The sequence below is a fragment of the Festucalex cinctus genome, chromosome 6 (genome assembly GCF_051991245.1).
Source record: "Festucalex cinctus isolate MCC-2025b chromosome 6, RoL_Fcin_1.0, whole genome shotgun sequence".
Classification (NCBI taxonomy): domain Eukaryota; kingdom Metazoa; phylum Chordata; class Actinopteri; order Syngnathiformes; family Syngnathidae; genus Festucalex; species Festucalex cinctus.
The window spans coordinates 7,009,209-7,026,930 of NC_135416.1; the positions used below are offsets into that span (position 1 = coordinate 7,009,209).

The following is a 17,722-nucleotide window of genomic DNA, read 5'->3' on the forward strand; positions in this document are numbered from 1 at the left end:
TAATATTTTTTTAATAGGTTGATTTTTGTAGATTTTAAAGTGGAAGTCAACCTTAAACATTTCTTCACAATAACATGTTATATGTGACATCACATTCTGATTAATATTACATTTGTGGAATAAGAGTTATGAAGCAAAATCCAGCCATTTTTTTTTTTTTATCCATCTCAGACGTCGGCCATTGTGCCACTTGCTGACGATGACATCAAGGCTCAGGCAACGACCAATCACAGCTCACCTGTTTTCTGAAGCTAAGTTGTGATTGGTTGTTACCTGAGCAACTGTGCTGTCATCTTCAGTCGACAGCAAGTGACAAAATGGCCGCCCCGAGATAGATAAAAACGGCTGGATTTTGCTGCTTAACTCATTTTCCACTAATACAATATTAATCAGGATACCATATTTAGACTAGTGGGGTGGCATTCCATAATATAATAATGAAATATAAAATATTATATATATATATTTTAGTTTACTTCCTCTTTAAAGGCAGGGTCTTCCGTTTTCACTCAGGAAAATGCACTTTATAAATACAGGATGTAGAGCCACGAATTCCTTCTCAATCGACACCTCTGGGCTTCTGTTAATGTGTGGTGCTGATTTTTTTCCCCCACGCCCCCAGCCTGTATTTTGCCATTTTGTGTTTGTTTTGTCAACAGCGGGACGTTTCTGTGGACAGACAGTTGTTTAACTCTCCAGCCAATCGCAGACAATTCTCCATAAACCAATCAACAGCAGTAAGTTTACTTGCCGGTGGTGCTTATAAAAACCGTTGTAGACCTTTCAGACCTTGACACCTGCTGCAGTTACAATAAAGGAGTCACAGATATCATCAAGGCAAGCAGGGGAAAAGGCGACGAGGATGGCCATAACTTACAAAGTCTACCGATGCGGCTTACTACGCGTGCATATAAATTCTCGCTGTGTATACTGTATATGCGTTCAAAGTGAAAGGCTTTGATGAACTACATAATATATAGACGCAGTCGAGTACATTTCAGTCATGATTCACTTCACTGTACTGCAATGTGTTCAGTGCAAAAACACGTCCAAATCGTAAGGATGTGTGTTTGAAGGTAAGTCGGCAAGGGCGGGAAACGGTTAAAAAGGCTCCTTCGCATGCGACTTCTTTCACACTCTTCACAAATAAGCGGTTGTCCAAGTGCGCATGAACGCATCGCGGATGCACAGGTGGACAAAAGTCTAGCCAAGTGGCAGGTAGGACCGAGTAGCTGCCTTTGAATTCAACTTAGACACTTTCAACTACATTTTACCATTCAATGGATTATGGGTGGAATCTTGTTCTATTCATAGCTCGAGGCCATTCCACTTCTTTTAATAGACTGCTTTCATAGAGGTATTAATTTAGCAAAATGTGTATTACTGTGGCTAGTTATCATGCTGCACTGTTGACTAATTTCTAAGATATGTTGTGTCACAATGTTAGGAACAGCTCCACAGGTGTACAACCACTATGAAAGCAAGCAGCAATAAATGGTCCCCGAGCAACTCTGATGTCATTTTCAGTCGACAGCAAGTAGCAAAATGGCCGCCCCGCAAGATGGATAAATACGGGTGAATTTTGCTGCTTTTTCTGCAAACAATATTAAATCAGAATACTATGTTTAGACTAGTGGGGCTGCGTAGATCATTTATTGTAGACTTTTTTTTTTTTTTGCTTCTAACGGCTAAAATCCGAGGGCAGCCATCTTACATTGCCACTGTTACGGACAGCTTCAACAAATCAGTGCGTGCTTTTCACTAGGATCCCTGTATCTAGTGATGACAGCCTCTCAAAGAACGGTCTTGACTGCATCGACTGAATCGTGACTCAAAGAGGTCATGTCACAGCGTTTTTTTTTTTTTTTTCCGGTTTAGAGCAGCACTCTGAGATATTGCAGTGCATACCTTATACGAGAAAATTTATAAATCACTTTCTTCCCGATGAAATGTGCATGTAGCGCTTCCTCCAGACTAAATGGTACAACCATACATTTTCTCTGTGGAGACAAAGAAAACATAGAAATTCGACGTATTCAAGTGGCAACGCAAGATGGCCGCCGGTGGTTTCACTTCTCGCTATGGCAAATAGGCTGCATTCTAAGTTCATTTTGTATGAATTTGTGATGTGCACATGCAATTTCTACAGAAGAGGATTGGGGCCAGTGAAGAGAGGGGAGGAAAAAAAAAAAAAGGTTTGGCAGGATTCTCACTTTATTATCAGAATTCTAATTTTAAAGTGAGAATAATAGTAGCACGAATAAACTCAGAATTCTGAGAACAAAGCGAGATCTCAGAATTCTGAGAAAAAAAGGTGAGCATTCTGAGTTTTAAGTCATAATTCTGAGTGTATTAGTGTGACTATTATTCTCACTTTAAAGTCCGAATTCTGAGAATAAAGTCAGAATTTGGAATTTACTCTCAGAATTCTCAGATTTAAGTGAGAATTCTGAGAATAAAATGAGAATCCTGCCAAACTTTTTTTTTCTCTCTTCACTGGTCCTAATCATCTTCCATAAATTACACTGCATTTTTACTGTATTGTTAAATTAATACCTCACAAAAGTGAACATTGTTAACTTTTAAAGGGGTAACTGGTATTCACTGGTGGTACCATATGGTTTGCTATGGCTTGGACGGGGTGGTCTCTGGGGTGTCAGGGGCGGCGCCCAGCGACGGGGAGGCGGCACCCTCCGCAGAGATGGGCGAGGCGGGGCCCGAAGCGGGGGAGGGAAACTCTTTGATGGTGACGGTGACCAGGTTGGTGGTGACGTCGGTGACCACCACGTCCTTGCAGCTGGGTCCCATTTGCGGGTGCCAGTCGGGGTCGCCCTCCACGGGCACCCTGGCCTGTTCTGGCGGGCCGCCGCCACCTTGAGGCAGGGAGGCGCCCGGGGCGTCGCCGGCATCCTCGCCGGTCGGCAGTGTGGGCGACGCGGCGGGGTTGGCGTGAGCGGACGGGGGGATATTTGGAGATTCCGCGGGATTTTTGGATTGCGCCGGCTCACTGGAAGGCGGGACAGAGTGGGCGGGTTTCGGGTTCTCACTGGAGCTGGAAGGAGGTGCGGAAGCTTGGAAGTGGGACGGAGCGGGACGGGCGTTCCTGGTGTTGCAAGACCCCGGTTGAGGGTGAAAGGCTAGGGGGCCGCCGCACTGCAGCCCGAAAGGCTTCCCGTACATGGGGAAGCCGAGCATCTTCAGCGGGGGCTGGAACGGTCTATAAGGAGCTTCTCCCTTCTTCCCGATGATGCGATTGCGGGAGGGGATGTTCTGGCGCCCGCCCGGGAGACCCCGAGCACCGCCGCCCGTCGAGCCGCCGCGACCCGGCTTGTCGATCACCTTCAGGTTGAGGATGATGCGCCCGCGCTTGACCTCGCGGGGCTTGACGCGGCGGTTGAGGATGCGCACCGTCTCGGAGAAAGGCGAGGCGTGAGGGCGAGGTGGGAAGCCGCCTGGCCCGGAAAAAGAGGACGCCATGGGGTCCGAGCGGGGCAGGGGACGGCGGGACATGCGGTGGCAGCGGTGAATGTCTTTCTTCAGCTTGTGGGTTGCGGCCAGGGAGCTGAGCTTCGGGGACGTGGGCGCCAAAGGGTGAGGCGAGGAAGAGGAGGAGGAGGAAGGAGTCGCTCGGCTGGAAGCGGAGCGCGATGTCGCTTGGCGGGATTTTGTGCATCGAGTGCTTGTTTCTCCTTTCTGAGGCTTGGAAAAAATGATTTATTTTACCAACCAATTGTTCTAGTTGGAGACATGACAATAATAAATATGATGCACTTTTTTTTTTTTAATACGATTTTAAGGATGATTTTGCTAAGGAATATGAATACCTCTGAGAGTGTCAATTAATGTGAAAATCACATTTTCATTGCAGAAGCAGAATTTCTTATATTGGATCGTGAGTTGTTTTGCCTCTAACTTTCATTTGTAGCTCAGAGTGTCATCTTACCTTCGTCTGTAGGTTTTTGGGTTTCGGCCCCCGCTTTCTTGGCCCGCTACGTTCCCGCTCTCGTTCCCTGAAAAAAAAAAAAAAGGAAAAAAATTAGTAACACTGTTTAATATGAAAATCACAAACACAAAATGTCCTGAAATCATGGCTGCTCCTCTTACAACACCTTACTCAAATTAGCAGTCGGGATTGTCATGCGCATAAGACAAATCTATTTCCCCCAACAGGGAATACAGTTATACCTCAACTTACAGTAAAAGTGAGCCAACTTTTGTGTGTGTGTGTGCTATGGAAACACGTTAATTAAAGGGATACTTGACTGAACAATTTTCAGCAGTTAATATTTTTAATATTTTGTCCAGAATGAATGTGGTAACTTCATTATTTGTCATGTACAATTAATACCTTTCAAATGTAATTTTTCAACTTGTGGAAGTAGGTAACGACCAATCATGGCTCAGTTTACTGACCAAACCCAGAAGACAGGTGAGCCATGATTGGCCGTTACCTACTTACTTCCTCAGCACAGGTGATGTCATCATCATAAGTCAACAGCAAGTAGAAAAAATACTTTTTAAAGGTATTAATTGTACATGAAAAAAGGTGAAGTTACCACATTAATTATTGACAAAATAGTATTTCCTGCTGACCACATGACTACCACCTATCGCACAAAAATATAGTAATCATATATGTGTGAAAAGGATTTCAAAAATATTTTAAATCGATGCCATCTACTCACTTTTGCTCAAAGCCTAGTATCAGCCTGTCATCCAGAATATTCTCTTCTGGCTCCCAGGTGCTGTCCCTGAATAAGCACAAAGACGCATCAAAAGAAGACCCATCTTAAAATACACTTTAAAAAAAAAATCTATATTTAAACATTAAAAAAAAAAAAAAAAAGGTTTTATTGTACACGTGACCAGTCGAAGCAGCACTTACTTCGTTGCCCATCCCTTCCATTTCACCAAATATTCAAGTCTCCCCTGCAAGAAAAACACATACACAATGTGTTCACATTATATTAGGGCTTGGTAATTTATTCAATATATTCGTCAGAATGGTTTTTGCAAAACATTCCCTCCTTGATTTTTTTTTTTTTAATTATAATTACTACCACACTAATATATAACTCGTTATTCGCAGAGTAGGAAGAATATGCCTGTGAACATTGTATATCAGCTTTCAGTTTATAAACTTGCTGAACCCCTTTGTTTTATACTGCAGCATTAAAGCTATTTGCTAGCCTGTCTATAGCATGTTGCATTATGTTAGGACTTTTCCAAGATGTGCTGAAATAAATATAGAATTTGTAATTCTCTTTATTTTGTGTTAGTTTGACTGCAACTTCGACTGGGAGTTACTTTCTGAAGAACTGTAATAGTATCGGAGTGTTTTTATGAGTACAAACAAAAAGCATAACATTACAACAAAAGGGATCTTGCTACGATTACAATATTTGTCAATATTGGTGCATCCCGAGTATAGTACTGTACTGTACTGTACATCAATGTCATCAGCAACTAGTCGACATCGACTCAACTTTCATCACATTAGAACCATTGATTTAGCCAACACATGTGGCAAGAAGCTCAGTGAAAGTTTTGAGTGAAGGCCATTCAGAGGTCACCAGAGGCCATTTGGGTGAGGGGGCTGTTGGTTCACTGCATGGACCTGACACTTGACCTGAGCACGCCCTCAGTATTGTTTACAGGCTTTTGACTGATGCTGCTGACCTTATGGCCTCTAACAAAGTTGAAGGGACCATTGGAAATGCTCAAAATAGAAACGAGTCAACCACAATAAAAAGGAAAAATTATGGGGGGGAAGCATCTTGCATGAGCAAAGACAAAAGTCACGTTAAACAAGAGACATTTGTGGTATGTGCGCTCACTGTGGCCGTGTAGCTTTAGCCATCGTTAGCTGCCGCATAAATCAGGCCCCATTTTTTTAAACACTCCTCCCTTCGGCCTCACTTTCACAAGCGAGCCTCTTTTGTGTCACTTTTACTGCGGGGCAAAGGCCCCAAAACAGCAGCCGTGTCTTGAACAGTTTCGCAGGCTAGCCTAGCATGTAAGCTTAGCAAACCGGAGGCCTCCGAGGCCAGAGTGAGCGAGAGCCGAAGAAGGACGACTTTCCCGCGGATAACATCTGTCAAAACACGCGGGAGAACCGTGAAGGTGGAGGCTCACCTTTCGGACGCGGCGCTTCATTATGGCTTCCGCGGCGAAGACGCGGTCGCCCATCGCCGAGAGCTCCATCCTATCTAGGCGCTACCCGTCTGGTATCGGTTCCAGGAGACTGGGGGTTCGACTCTGCTCGGTTCGACCGCAGCCGAACTGTCCGCGAAACGCACGCACAGCTACTGCCTGCAAGCTGCTGTGTGTCACGTGGTTGAGGCCAACCCCCCTGGTTGTCATGGCAACGAGGAAGATAATCGCCACAAGCGTACAGAAGCGCGCGCTTCTTTTTTTTCTGCTGACGTCATCCTGGTCCAGAAATCACAACAAAATTTATGAGATTACGGTAGTGTTTAATCTTCTTTTTTTTTTTTTTTAATATATGAACACAAACGCATTAATGCTTTTTGCATACCTTTGTAAGGCATTTGATTCGATAAGACCTTACAAGTCCTAACTTTTGGAAACTTTTTTTCGGGGTAATTTTTAGGTTGAATTTGTTCCTTTGAATATATATTTTTTTAAGTTTCTGTTTTTTTCCTTTTTTTTTCCCTTTATTTTGAATTCATGTTTAAATGTATATTTATTTTTTAGATTCAAAAACATCCAGCCATCTACTGGAAGAACATTTAATTGTACCTCCTGACTACTTGATATAGATGAATTAACTGGAGGTTTTTTTTTGTTTGTTTGTTTGTTTGTATTATTTTTTTTTTAAGAAAATTGAGGCAAGATGATTATTTCAATATACTTTAATTTTATTTTGTGTCATTTCTGTTTGGTGGTGTGCTGTGCCTTTTTTTTTTCCTTATGTAAAATATGTTCTTTGGCTCGATAAAGGTTGGTAATCACTGAAAATAACTATACTGCAATATAAAGAGATACAAAGAAACAGCAGATACGTTTCTAAATTACTGTACTTATTTTCCTGGTTTTAAAATTTAAAACAAAAATAAGAATACATTCCTACGATAAAAGACCAAGAACAAAGTATCATGAAACCGGTGTATATTTTATTTTTTATTTTTTGTTTTTACCTTGATATTATCAAGCATTGGGTCTCGCCTACTTCTGCAAAGCTGAGCTGTTATTGGTTCTTTTGCTGTCACTCATCAAGCTAGGTTGTAGCGTGGTGGTTGTTGGCGTCGCTGTCATAAGTCAGACGTCACACAAGACAGGAGAACGCTCGTCGTAAGTAGATGTAATACTGTACGACTTCTGCAATACTGTACTTAATGCGATTATCTACGATAAACCGGGTTGGGGGTGGAATTTCTGAAGTTTTGGTTTCACAGTGGGAGTCGTTTTTTAAATGACTGTTCGCGCCGCCTCTCGTCTCTGACGTTGTACTGTCATGTGAAATGTAACTGGACGACCAGAAACTTGCGACTAGAATGAATGGACTCACTTGTTTATCATTCATAATGAAACTTCGCGTTATGTCATGCTTTCCTAATGGGAAACGTACAACTGGGACAAACCACAATCAAGCTAGCAGCGTTGATCCTGTCGTTACCTCACAAGATAGTCTGGCAGACAGCAAAGCAGCACTTGTTTTAGCTAACGCTGTCTTTGGTGTGAATAAATTATGTATTCTTACAGTCCCCTAGGCAGGGTTACACAAACAAGGATAAATAATTCATCTCAGTGTCCGTTTTTGTATTAAACACCAATGGGATGTGATGAGCCGTGAAATTAAACAGCTGAAGTCATGCTGTGTTCAAGATAATTGGGAATTTGGAAACTTCAAGACAAATGGATGAACGGCAATAACAGTATTAGTAGAGAACTGCAAAGGTCTTTTGATTTACACAAGATTTCTTAAAGCACTAACAAACATGATCACATCTGATAGACTTTGTTTGTGTTTATGTATATTATCCATCCCTCCATCCATTTTCTTAACCACGGCTTACAGGGGTCGCGGGGGTGCAGGAGCCTATCCCAGCCGGCTTCAGGCAGTAGGCAGGGTACACCCTGAACTGGTTGCCAGCCATTTGCAGGGCTCACAGAGACAAACAACCATCCATACCCACAAGGACAGAAGGAAATTATTGTATTAGCATTTTTTTTTTTTTTTTTTTTTTTTTTTTTTTTTTTTGGGTGGAGGAACTTATCCATTATTCGCTGTTTTTGTGCTCAGGCCAAAGAACTGACATCTTTTGGCAATCTTGGTGGTAAGAAGCTATGTCGAAGTGAGTAGAGGTAGAGGGGCTTCAATTAGTTAGGCCATAGCCCTGTCTAATAGTAAAGTAGTACTTTATTACTATCTTAGTTGTGTTATGGCATCCATGGGCAGTTAAAAAACATTTTGGGTGGGCCATCAATGACTCGCATACATTCGCTATTTGTTACGGCTTGGTGTCAAACTCCCGCAAATATCACTTTATATTGACTTCACACATTCACTGTCAGATTTCCGGCTACACGTGGCCACGTAGCTCAGTGAAAGTCTTGAGTGAAGGCCATTCAGAGGTCACTCTGGGCCTATTTTGGGGGGGTCGACTGATTCACTGCATTGACCTGACATTTGACCTTCGCACCCCCTACCATTGTTTACAGCACAGGTCTCAAACTCCAGTCCTCGAGGGACGCAGTCCTGCATGTTTCAGAGGATTCTCTCCTCAAACGCAGCTGAATCATATAATGAGGATCATTATCAGGTTCCTGCAGAGCTAGCTGATGAATCAGACTGGAGTTTGAGACCTGTGGTTTACAGGCTTTGACTGATATTAAGGGCACTAACAAAGTTGAAGGCACACTTGGAAATCCTCAAAATACAAGCAGAGAAAAAAAAGGGGGGAAGTCATGGCTAAAGTGGATCTTGTACTCGGAAGCTAAAGTCATGTTAAAAAGAAACATACATGGCCATTTAGCATTAGCTATGCAGCATGTATCTTAGCAAAAAAAAAATAATAATAATACAAACAATAGATAACATTTGATGAACAATTTTAAAAGAAAAACAGTAAAATTAATGCAACACGAGGACTTCAGTTGAAATACTTGGTGGGCCCAATTAATAAAAAAAAAACCCCTCTTTACTCTGTTTTAAGTGTAAAATATGTCCACACGCTGAAATTGTGATTCCCTCCCAGATCACGATGCAGTTCCTGGGCCGTCTTTTGGACACCGTGTCCTCCGTATCCACCCTGTTCACCAACCCTTACCGGGTGAGGGATGTACAGCTGTCCGACTACGGTGGGGGAGGGAAAATCAAGCTGAGACAGGAAGGGCGTCTGGTTCTCTACAAGAATGCCCAGTGCCAATCGTGGGATTGTGTGCTACTGTGTCCCGACACACCCGCAGCGGCATTGAGGTCAGTCGTGCACAGGAACTTCCATGTGAGGTGGTGATGACCATGTTAGTGAAATGCACTTTATTTTATTTTTTTTTATCAGTTTAGTAGTTTTGGAGGTGTTGTTCACAATATAGTATACCATAAAATACGGATAACATGAGAATTTTGATTAGTGTGTGATTAGTTTCTAAACGTGCATCACTTTTGGCATAAGGCTTTTTCAGGTGGCGTCAGAAGAGGACGCCATGAACTGGTTCCCGCAGTACGCACTTAAACTTCCGCCCTTCTACGACACTCTCCCGCCGATGAAGGCCGAGACCGCCCAGATGATCGTCGACTGCGTGCGTAGCCACCCGGATTGGAGCACCGCTCACATCGCCGTAGACACGGGCCTTAGGGAGTGTCTGAAACACAACTACGTTCAGAGGTGAGAAGGGGATTCCCTGGAATTATTTTGTGTTGTAAAAATCAATGCAAAGCTTATGATCTGGTGCTACATTGTTCCCACAGAATAGTAAAACGCAAACACCATGAACACAATCTTAAAGGAATAGATTTTTATAACGTTTTTAAAAAGTATGTTTTCAACTTCTTCTTTTTTTATTTGTCAATAGGGCAGATTTGTACAAATTGTGGATGGGTCTGGAACGTATCCCTTGACATAAACTGAGGTTTACTGTAATAGGGTTTCTCTTTGCAGTCAGATCAATGCTCGGGACTCCCTCGGTCAAACGGCGCTGCACCTTGCGTGCGAGAGAAGCGACTTGGCGTGCGTGAAGGAGCTGCTGGAAGAGAGCCAAGCTCGCACGGACATCAAAGACCATCAAGGAGAGACGCCCATGCACATTGCCGCCAAGCACGACTCCCCCGCCGTTATCCAGGTAAGCGCAATTCGACCTCGGGTTTCATACTACCTTTTAAAAGTTGGTGATGCTCAATTTTAACTGACTGGAAAATGTGAAAGAAGTGGACCAACGGAAATGAAAAGCAGAGAACAAAGGCAGGAGCTAGCTAGCTATATAGATGGATGCTTTATCCATCCACAAGGGAAGTTCACCATTTACTCACAGAGTAATTGAGTCTTTTAACAGGATGCTGCCAATAATGAAACCCATTATGACTGCATTGCTTTCAGGACAAACCAACTTGGTGATAGCACTCATATTCCACATGATATATAAAAAAAAAAATGCTTCTCCTTGGTTGTAATTTAGCTCCTCATTCAGGCCGTCGCCATTATTATGTCATCACGCAGATCTTGTGTTCACGCTTGTGCTCTGGCGTGAATGAGCTGAACAACAACGGGGAGACGCCGCTCCACGTGTCTTGCCGCCTGGGCCGAGTGGAGGCCGTCAAAGCCCTCTTAGGAGGCGGGGCTAAATGTAACATCCCCGGCGGCGGCGGCTACCCGATCCACTCTGCCATGAAGTACAGTGAGAAGAGGTGAGCGTTACAAGGAGCGTAAACGGGGTTGTATCTTCAAAAACTTGTAAGTCCGGACACGCATATGTCAAGGCACCACTGTACATTGAACTGAGCTGCCAGGACAGAACACATACACCCTTTTTCTACTTCACACTAAGCTCCATTACTTATTTTCCTCATAATAATACCCATCTGTAGCGCCATAAAATACAAAAAAATTTGAATTCAGTATTAAAATTAAGTAGGGGTGTCAAAATTTGTAGTTTTAATTTTTAATTATTTAAAGTTCTTTTAACGCCATTAATTTTTTAACGCACGATTAATAACTGGCCATTACTTGGAAATTCCAGTCACAACGCAGCAGACACGTCAAAGTATAGCAGTAAAAAAAAAATTTTGTTTGTATTTGTGCAGACTGGGGTCAAGTTGTATTTTACAATTTTAATGTTCATTCATGTTAAATTAGATAGCTCTGAATGTGAAAGGCCATCTAGTGGCAGACAAATGACCAACACAAATCATTATCACACTCGTTTTTGTTTACGGTACAGTACATCTTTTTAATTTTAACTCAAGTTTATGAATTATGAAATTACTGTATCAATGACTAAAATGTGCCACCATTTTTCTATTAGTTTAACCTGTTTTCCACTTTTATGTTAACAAGAGTATAAAAAAGAAAAATATATTTTAATGTGCATTTTATTGTACATTTAGAACAGATATCAAATTTGCCAGTCATCGTGAGTTAACTATTTAAGTCATGCGATTAATTCCGATTAAAAATGTTAATCGCCTGACACCCCTAAAATATAGTCTTGCGAGATATGCGTATACTACACTTTCTGCACTTACATATACTATATTTGATGGGATGCACATCATTCAAATTGCTTCTTCGTCAGCTGTACAGAAGAGATCCTGAAAGCAGACCCTGACCAGCTGCATGCCGAAGACTCCATGTATGGAGGCACGCCTCTCCACTGGGCAAAAACAGCAGAGGTGAGGAGCATCATACATCACATTACAGCGTTTATTTATTTGGAGAGGTAACAAAAATTCTCAGACTTTGAATGAATTGAATGAGTCAACTCATTCACTGCCATTGACGAGCAATTACGTTTTTCAACGGGGATCAGTGGGGAATGGTGTGATGCTGCTCCAATATGTAATTGTGCACTTACTGCTATTTCTTATGTAGTCTTGTCACTCATAGATCACGCTTACATACCTGAAAAGTGATCAAATATTTGTTCTTTATTCACTTTCCCCCACTGACAATTTGATTTTCAACACGCCCTGCGGTCTAGATGTGTCGCATGCTGCTGGAGAGCGGCAGCGAAATCAACTACCTCAGTAAGACAGGCGAGAGTGCCCTCCACATTTGCACCAAGAAGGGCCGCTTCGAGGCAGCCATGGTCTTGCTCACGCACGGCGCCAACGCCAACCTGAAGGGGCAGGACGGCAACACGGCGTTGCACCTCGCCATGAAGGTGTGGCCGAAAGTCTCGGGGGCCCTGAATCTTGGCCAAATGAAATGATGAGTGTTTGTGTCGGAACAGATGGATCACATGGAGTTGATCAAAGCTCTGATCGTGTTTGGGGCCGACGTGGAGATCCACAATGACTTGGGAGAGACGCCGGGACTGATCGCTGCTCGCACCAGTAAAGGTAATCCTAAAAATAGCATCCCTTTAGTCAAAGTAGTAAAAATAGTACTTGCAGAATTACTCTTTTTGTCACGCCAAAATTTCCTCATACCTATTCTATATGAAGGAACTTGCCAAATAGTAAGCCATTTAAGCATGTTTATTTATTTTTTTGTCATTATTAACCCACCAATAAATTGTATTAATAATTAATCATTTTATTAATAATATTTTGTAACCCCTTTCTTTGTGTGTGCATGTCTAATTGGGATTTGCCATGCATGTTGTTTGAACAAAACAAATAAGGTCCCAATAGAAAGATACTGCTGGACATGCTGTGTAGTGTGGGTGTGCAACGCTGCCTGCCCCCTTCACCTGGCAGCCCTCCGCCCATCGCCAACAAGGCCGCGGCACCAGGCATAGGTATTGTCGTCGTCCCGCTTGCCATCTGCCACCTCTTCCTTAAGCTTGTTGATGCATCTCCTTAACATTTTATTGTACTTATGTATAACGTAGTGATAGCATTTGTAACTTAAAGGGGACATTATGGAATGTTATCATTTTCAATTGCGTGTACGTTATGTGTAAACAAATAAATCGTTTGCCTCATTCTGAAAACATATCTGTGATAGAGCTGTTCCGGCTAATGGACATGTTGACCACTCCCACTTTTAAGCTTCTCCGCCAATGTCATGATCAGCTAGGCGGGTTGAGTATCCGGAGGCACTTTCAAGGAAAGCTTTCAGTACGTGTTTGATTTATTTATTTTTTAATTGATGTAAGGAACAATAAAGCTTTTATTTTGTTAAAAAATAGTCTTAAACTAAATGTAAAGTATGCTCCATTTTTAATGAGCTTGCATATTGCTAGCTATGATATTTGTTAGCCAAAGGATGGACTGTACTGTATTAGTTTACAGTGTAGCTCGTAGTAGTCCTCAGTACTGTTCTGAAAACATAAGGATACAAATACATGCAAGTTTTTACTACCGCTTTTTACCGCGACCCCCTCTTGGATCCCAACCCACCAGTTGAGAATCACTGTTGTACTGTATGAAGTGCTGCCGCCACAACTAAAACTGCTTTTACTGTGTTCACATTTTTTCAAAATGTCTACAAATATGCAGCAGCTCTTTTCACAAGTCATTGTGAAATCCATTATGAGTCATTCAACTGTTTTAAAATAATAATAATTAAAAAAAGGCATAATATTTCCCCTTAAATGGAACAAAACGACTCGAAGGAAGTGCAACCAAAAAATGAGAATTTGGTGTTGCACTCCCGTTCCCATTTCGCTCCTTTGTGCGTGATTATGCAAAACATTTCTCCGATTGGACCACAGGGTTTGAGGACGTTATGTACGTGGGAGCGACGATCGCCGCAATGAGCAGAGGCAAGTCGGAGGTGGACGGTTCCAAGGTGGACAAAAGGAGGTGTGTATGTTTGGCTTTTTTATATTAAGAACAAAAGTGGAACGATTTATTACAGTGTACCCTATACTCTTCTGCAGGATGGACACACTTCTGTGTCTGGACGGGGGAGGAATCAGGGGCCTGGTTCTGATCCAGATGCTGATCGCTCTGGAGAAAGAAGCCGGCAGGCCCATCAGGGAGCTCTTCGACTGGGTGGCCGGCACCAGCACTGGTGGAATTCTGGCCCTTGCTATCGTCCATGGTGTGTATACCCCCCAACTGTCACCTGACCCCGCATCTCAGTATGAACGTAATGATAATGCTTCTTAAATGTGCAGGGAAGTCCATGGAGTACCTCCGCTGCTTGTACTTTCGAATGAAGGAGCAGGTGTTCAGAGGCTCACGACCCTACGAATCGGCCCCGTTGGAGGACTTCCTGAAGAAAGAGTTTGGAGAGGACACCAAAATGGCAGACGTTCAGTACCCCAGGTCGATTACAGCACATAGAAATTCTCTTAGAGACTCGCCTTTTCTTTGCCTGGGGGGAAAAAAAAACAGAATTTGAAGTCTTTTTTTTTTTTTTTTTTTACAACTACTGGTACAAAGTTTTCCATAAAGAAAAAAAAAATGCTAAAAAATAGCCACAAAATTCATATGAAGATAATCTGAAATAATTTCATTGCAATAAATACATTATTAATAATCAGAATTAGAATACAATCATTTTTAAAAAGTTATACAAAATATATACAGTGGATATACTTAAACAAAATGGTAATGGTTCGAGGTAAAATTTAAAACCAATTTGAAAAAAAAAATAATAATATTTTTTTTGGAGAGGGTAAGTAAATATAAAGAAATTCTCTTTGGCCAGCAGGTTTTTGTGCCAGAATTAACTGAAATGCACCAACATTTAAACTAAAGACCCCGTCCCCCCATTTATTTGTACTTTTATTTTTTTAATACTTTTATTAAATGTTTCAGTGGTCTCTCTCTCTTTTTTTTTTTTTTTTTTTTTAAATAAAAACAGAGGGGTGTTCATTTTTTTTTATTTTATATTAAATCTTGCTTTCCTCCCATATCTCACCCAGGGTGATGGTGACCAGTGTTCTGGCAGACCGACACCCAGGAGAGCTTCACATTTTCAGGAACTACGACCCTCCATCCGTGCGCAGAGAGTCCCCGTATGCCACCAGCGCCACCTTCAAGACCCTCACCATCCCGCAAGGTAGGAAGTGAGCTAGCATGTGTCGCCATGCTGTGTTGTCGCCGCGTGCCAGCCGTGTCGTTGTTGCAGGATGGGAGGATGAGGATTTGTTGCTAGTAGGATACACAGTGGAGCCAGCAAGTAAGCGTAGGAAGGTGATGGATGAAGGTGTGTGTGTGCGCTTGACTGAGAGACACTTTGTAGCTTTGTCAGGATGGAGGAATGTCCGGCCTTACTCACTTCACACGCAAGAACCTTCAAGGTGAATCCGTCGTGTCATGTGTTTTGATAAGAGCAACTTGTGTGGCGAGCTGCTCGCTCCAGTGGCGCTGCCCCCACTTACTTCCGGCCAATGGGACGCTTCTTGGACGGAGGGCTGTTGGCCAACAACCCTACGCTTGACGCCATGTCAGAGATCCATCAGCACTACAAAGGGCTAAAAGCAGAGGTAAGGCAGCTTTGGTGAATTTGGGTGTTCAATAAATGAGACCCTGTCTGACTTCCAATAATATTTAGTTTTGCTTTTCAGGGCCACGGGGTGGAGATCAAGAAACTAGGTCTAGTTGTTTCTCTCGGGACAGGTAAGCCCCTCACATCAATAAACACACATGCATAAGAAAGTCATATACTTTACTTTTTTTTTTGTTTTTTTTACGACGTACCAGTACTTTTCCATTTTAGCTTCAAGCATACCGGGAATTTTTACGCCATACTGGGGCTTCACAAACAATCCAGATACGGCCATTTACACTCACAGTGCTAACAAACTTAATATAAAATAATAATAATGGATATTATTATTTTAGGCTAATAAAAACAAAAAAACAACCTCCTCCAACTGCATGTTATGTGACAAGTTATTCAAGGTGTTGCTAATGCTAGTTCTGTTTAATTCCATAGGGAAAAAATGTGGCTATTACAACTAATAACAATTGAAAATTGAGGTTAAAAGAAAGTAGGTGAAATGTGCATGAAAAATGTAAAATTTCAACACAAAAATAATTACCATTCTAATAGTAAATTTGATTATTGGTAATTCATTATAAACCAACTATTTAATCATGAAAGATATTAAATGTATATGTATGTTAAACTGCTTATTGTACTTGTGTAAGGGGTTCAAATCTCACTTCTGACCCTGGCCCTGGATGGATGTTGCTTGTTTTCTCTTGGTACTGTCGCTACCACATTCCCGAAACATTTATGCTGGGTTAATTGAAAGCTAAAATTGTCCATCGGAGTAAATGTGGATAGCCTCCAGTTCAGCACTGTGCCGAATGATGATAAGTAGTTTAGAAAATGATTGTATCGTTAATGCTGTTCCTCTTGAGTGCTTTTCCAACTGTCCATTGTTCCCATGTGTCCTCAGGTACGCCACCGCAGGTGGCGGTGAGTTCCGTGGATGTTTTCCGACCCTCCAATCCACTGGAACTGGCCAAGAGCATCGTAGGAGCCAAAGAGCTGGGCAAGATGCTGGTGGACTGTGTGAGTATCACTCACTGAATTATTGGAAATCAAGTTTACGTGGTATATGACATCATCGCTTTGCTGCCGGACAGTGTACTGACTCTGACGGCTGCGCCGTGGATCGAGCCAGTGCCTGGTGCGAAATGATTGACACCATCTACCACAGGTTGCTACGCTCACACAAGACAGTACAATGTTTTGGAAGCATCTAGTGCTATGAATAAAACTGGTAATAGGATAATGTTAACGATCTCCTGCAGATTGAGCCCGAAGCTTTCTCAGGAGGTGATGCTGGACGAAGTGAGCGACGCCATTTTAGTGGACATGCTATGGGAAACGCAGATGTACCTGTACGACAAGAGGGAGGTGCTGCAGTCTCTTGCCAAAGCGCTAGTGAACAACTAGAAGAGGAAAAAAAAAAGCACTCGCATGAGTGGATGCTTTAAAATGAGGATCGTTGAGCACTGAACGTAAAGACGGAGGAGGTCTGTAAGTCTGTACACTTGCTTATATTTAAGGTAGCATCTGCAAATACGTGACTGACATGGACGTCATGTGACAAATGTCTGAAACCCAGCAACAGGTAACCCACTCCACTCATGTTTTGTGCGTTTTTTCACATTTACCTCTAACATATTTAAATAATTATATAACAATAATAATAATATAGAAAATAAATATAATAAGAAATGCAATACACACACCTTATTCCTTATGATGAAACGACTGATTATTCTTCCCTGTGTTTGTCATCTCACCCTTTGTTGCACTTTGGTCTCAATCACCTCTGATAACAGAATTCTACACATTCTGTATACTCACAGGCCACAAACTACTGACTTTGAATTCAAGAACTGTTAAAGCTCTGCTGCCAATTAAAAACATAATCTTTGTTAAGCAGAATTTTTGATACAGCGCTTGTATTCAATGTCATTAGACAGTGCCGGCGTACTTAGTAAAGTGGCTAGACAGAAAAGTTGCTTGAAACTACTTGAAAGACCAACTGGACTGGGACACCCAACTTTTAATGTTCCATTTTGTATACTTATGTAGCAATTAATATTGAATGTCAAATAAAATATTTTACGGCATCGCCAAATCAAGCCTTTCTTTGTGGTCGAGCAACGCGTCGGACTTGG

The 17,722-nt window shown here is 42.1% G+C and overlaps 2 protein-coding genes across 3 annotated transcripts; one reads left to right on the plus strand and one right to left on the minus strand.

Moving 5' to 3' along the window:
* Nucleotides 1–1,873: 1,873 nt before the first annotated feature.
* On the minus strand, nt 1,874–6,352 carry cbx6a (chromobox homolog 6a). Its single transcript, XM_077524991.1, has 5 exons — nt 6,136–6,352; nt 4,886–4,929; nt 4,686–4,751; nt 3,944–4,010; nt 1,874–3,699 (listed from the first exon to the last, which is right to left on the minus strand). The coding sequence occupies exons 1-5, from the start codon at nt 6,202–6,204 to the stop codon at nt 2,626–2,628; spliced, it is 1,320 nt and encodes a 439-aa protein (XP_077381117.1). The 5' UTR covers nt 6,205–6,352; the 3' UTR covers nt 1,874–2,625.
* Nucleotides 6,353–7,196: 844 nt separating this feature from the next.
* Nucleotides 7,197–17,682, plus strand: pla2g6 (phospholipase A2, group VI (cytosolic, calcium-independent)). Of its 2 annotated transcripts, none has more exons than XM_077524333.1 (18): nt 7,197–7,314; nt 9,222–9,442; nt 9,639–9,851; nt 10,125–10,305; nt 10,680–10,867; nt 11,755–11,851; nt 12,160–12,342; nt 12,412–12,520; nt 12,805–12,921; nt 13,840–13,930; nt 14,008–14,171; nt 14,248–14,398; nt 15,001–15,137; nt 15,410–15,564; nt 15,646–15,697; nt 16,486–16,601; nt 16,676–16,749; nt 16,844–17,682. In XM_077524333.1, the coding sequence occupies exons 2-18, from the start codon at nt 9,228–9,230 to the stop codon at nt 16,986–16,988; spliced, it is 2,388 nt and encodes a 795-aa protein (XP_077380459.1). In that variant the 5' UTR covers nt 7,197–7,314; nt 9,222–9,227; the 3' UTR covers nt 16,989–17,682. The 2 variants fall into 2 exon arrangements, with proteins under 2 accessions (XP_077380459.1, XP_077380460.1); XM_077524334.1 differs by lacking the exon at nt 7,197–7,314 and adding an exon at nt 8,282–8,300.
* Nucleotides 17,683–17,722: the final 40 nt, after the last annotated feature.

Excerpts from the sequence above, each read along its gene's own strand:
- cbx6a (XM_077524991.1), bottom strand. The coding sequence starts at position 6,204 with ATGGAGCTCTCGGCGATGGGCGACCGCGTCTTCGCCGCGGAAGCCATA. Across the intron at positions 4,011-4,685 it reads ATACTAGGCTTTGAGCAAAA|GGAACGAGAGCGGGAACGTA; the intron begins GTGAGTAGATGG and ends TTTTTTTTTCAG. Across the intron at positions 3,700-3,943 it reads CCAAAAACCTACAGACGAAG|CCTCAGAAAGGAGAAACAAG; the intron begins GTAAGATGACAC and ends ATTTTTTCCAAG.
- pla2g6 (XM_077524333.1), top strand. The coding sequence starts at position 9,228 with ATGCAGTTCCTGGGCCGTCTTTTGGACACCGTGTCCTCCGTATCCACC. Across the intron at positions 11,852-12,159 it reads ACTGGGCAAAAACAGCAGAG|ATGTGTCGCATGCTGCTGGA; the intron begins GTGAGGAGCATC and ends CCTGCGGTCTAG. Across the intron at positions 16,602-16,675 it reads GCAAGATGCTGGTGGACTGT|TGTACTGACTCTGACGGCTG; the intron begins GTGAGTATCACT and ends GCTGCCGGACAG.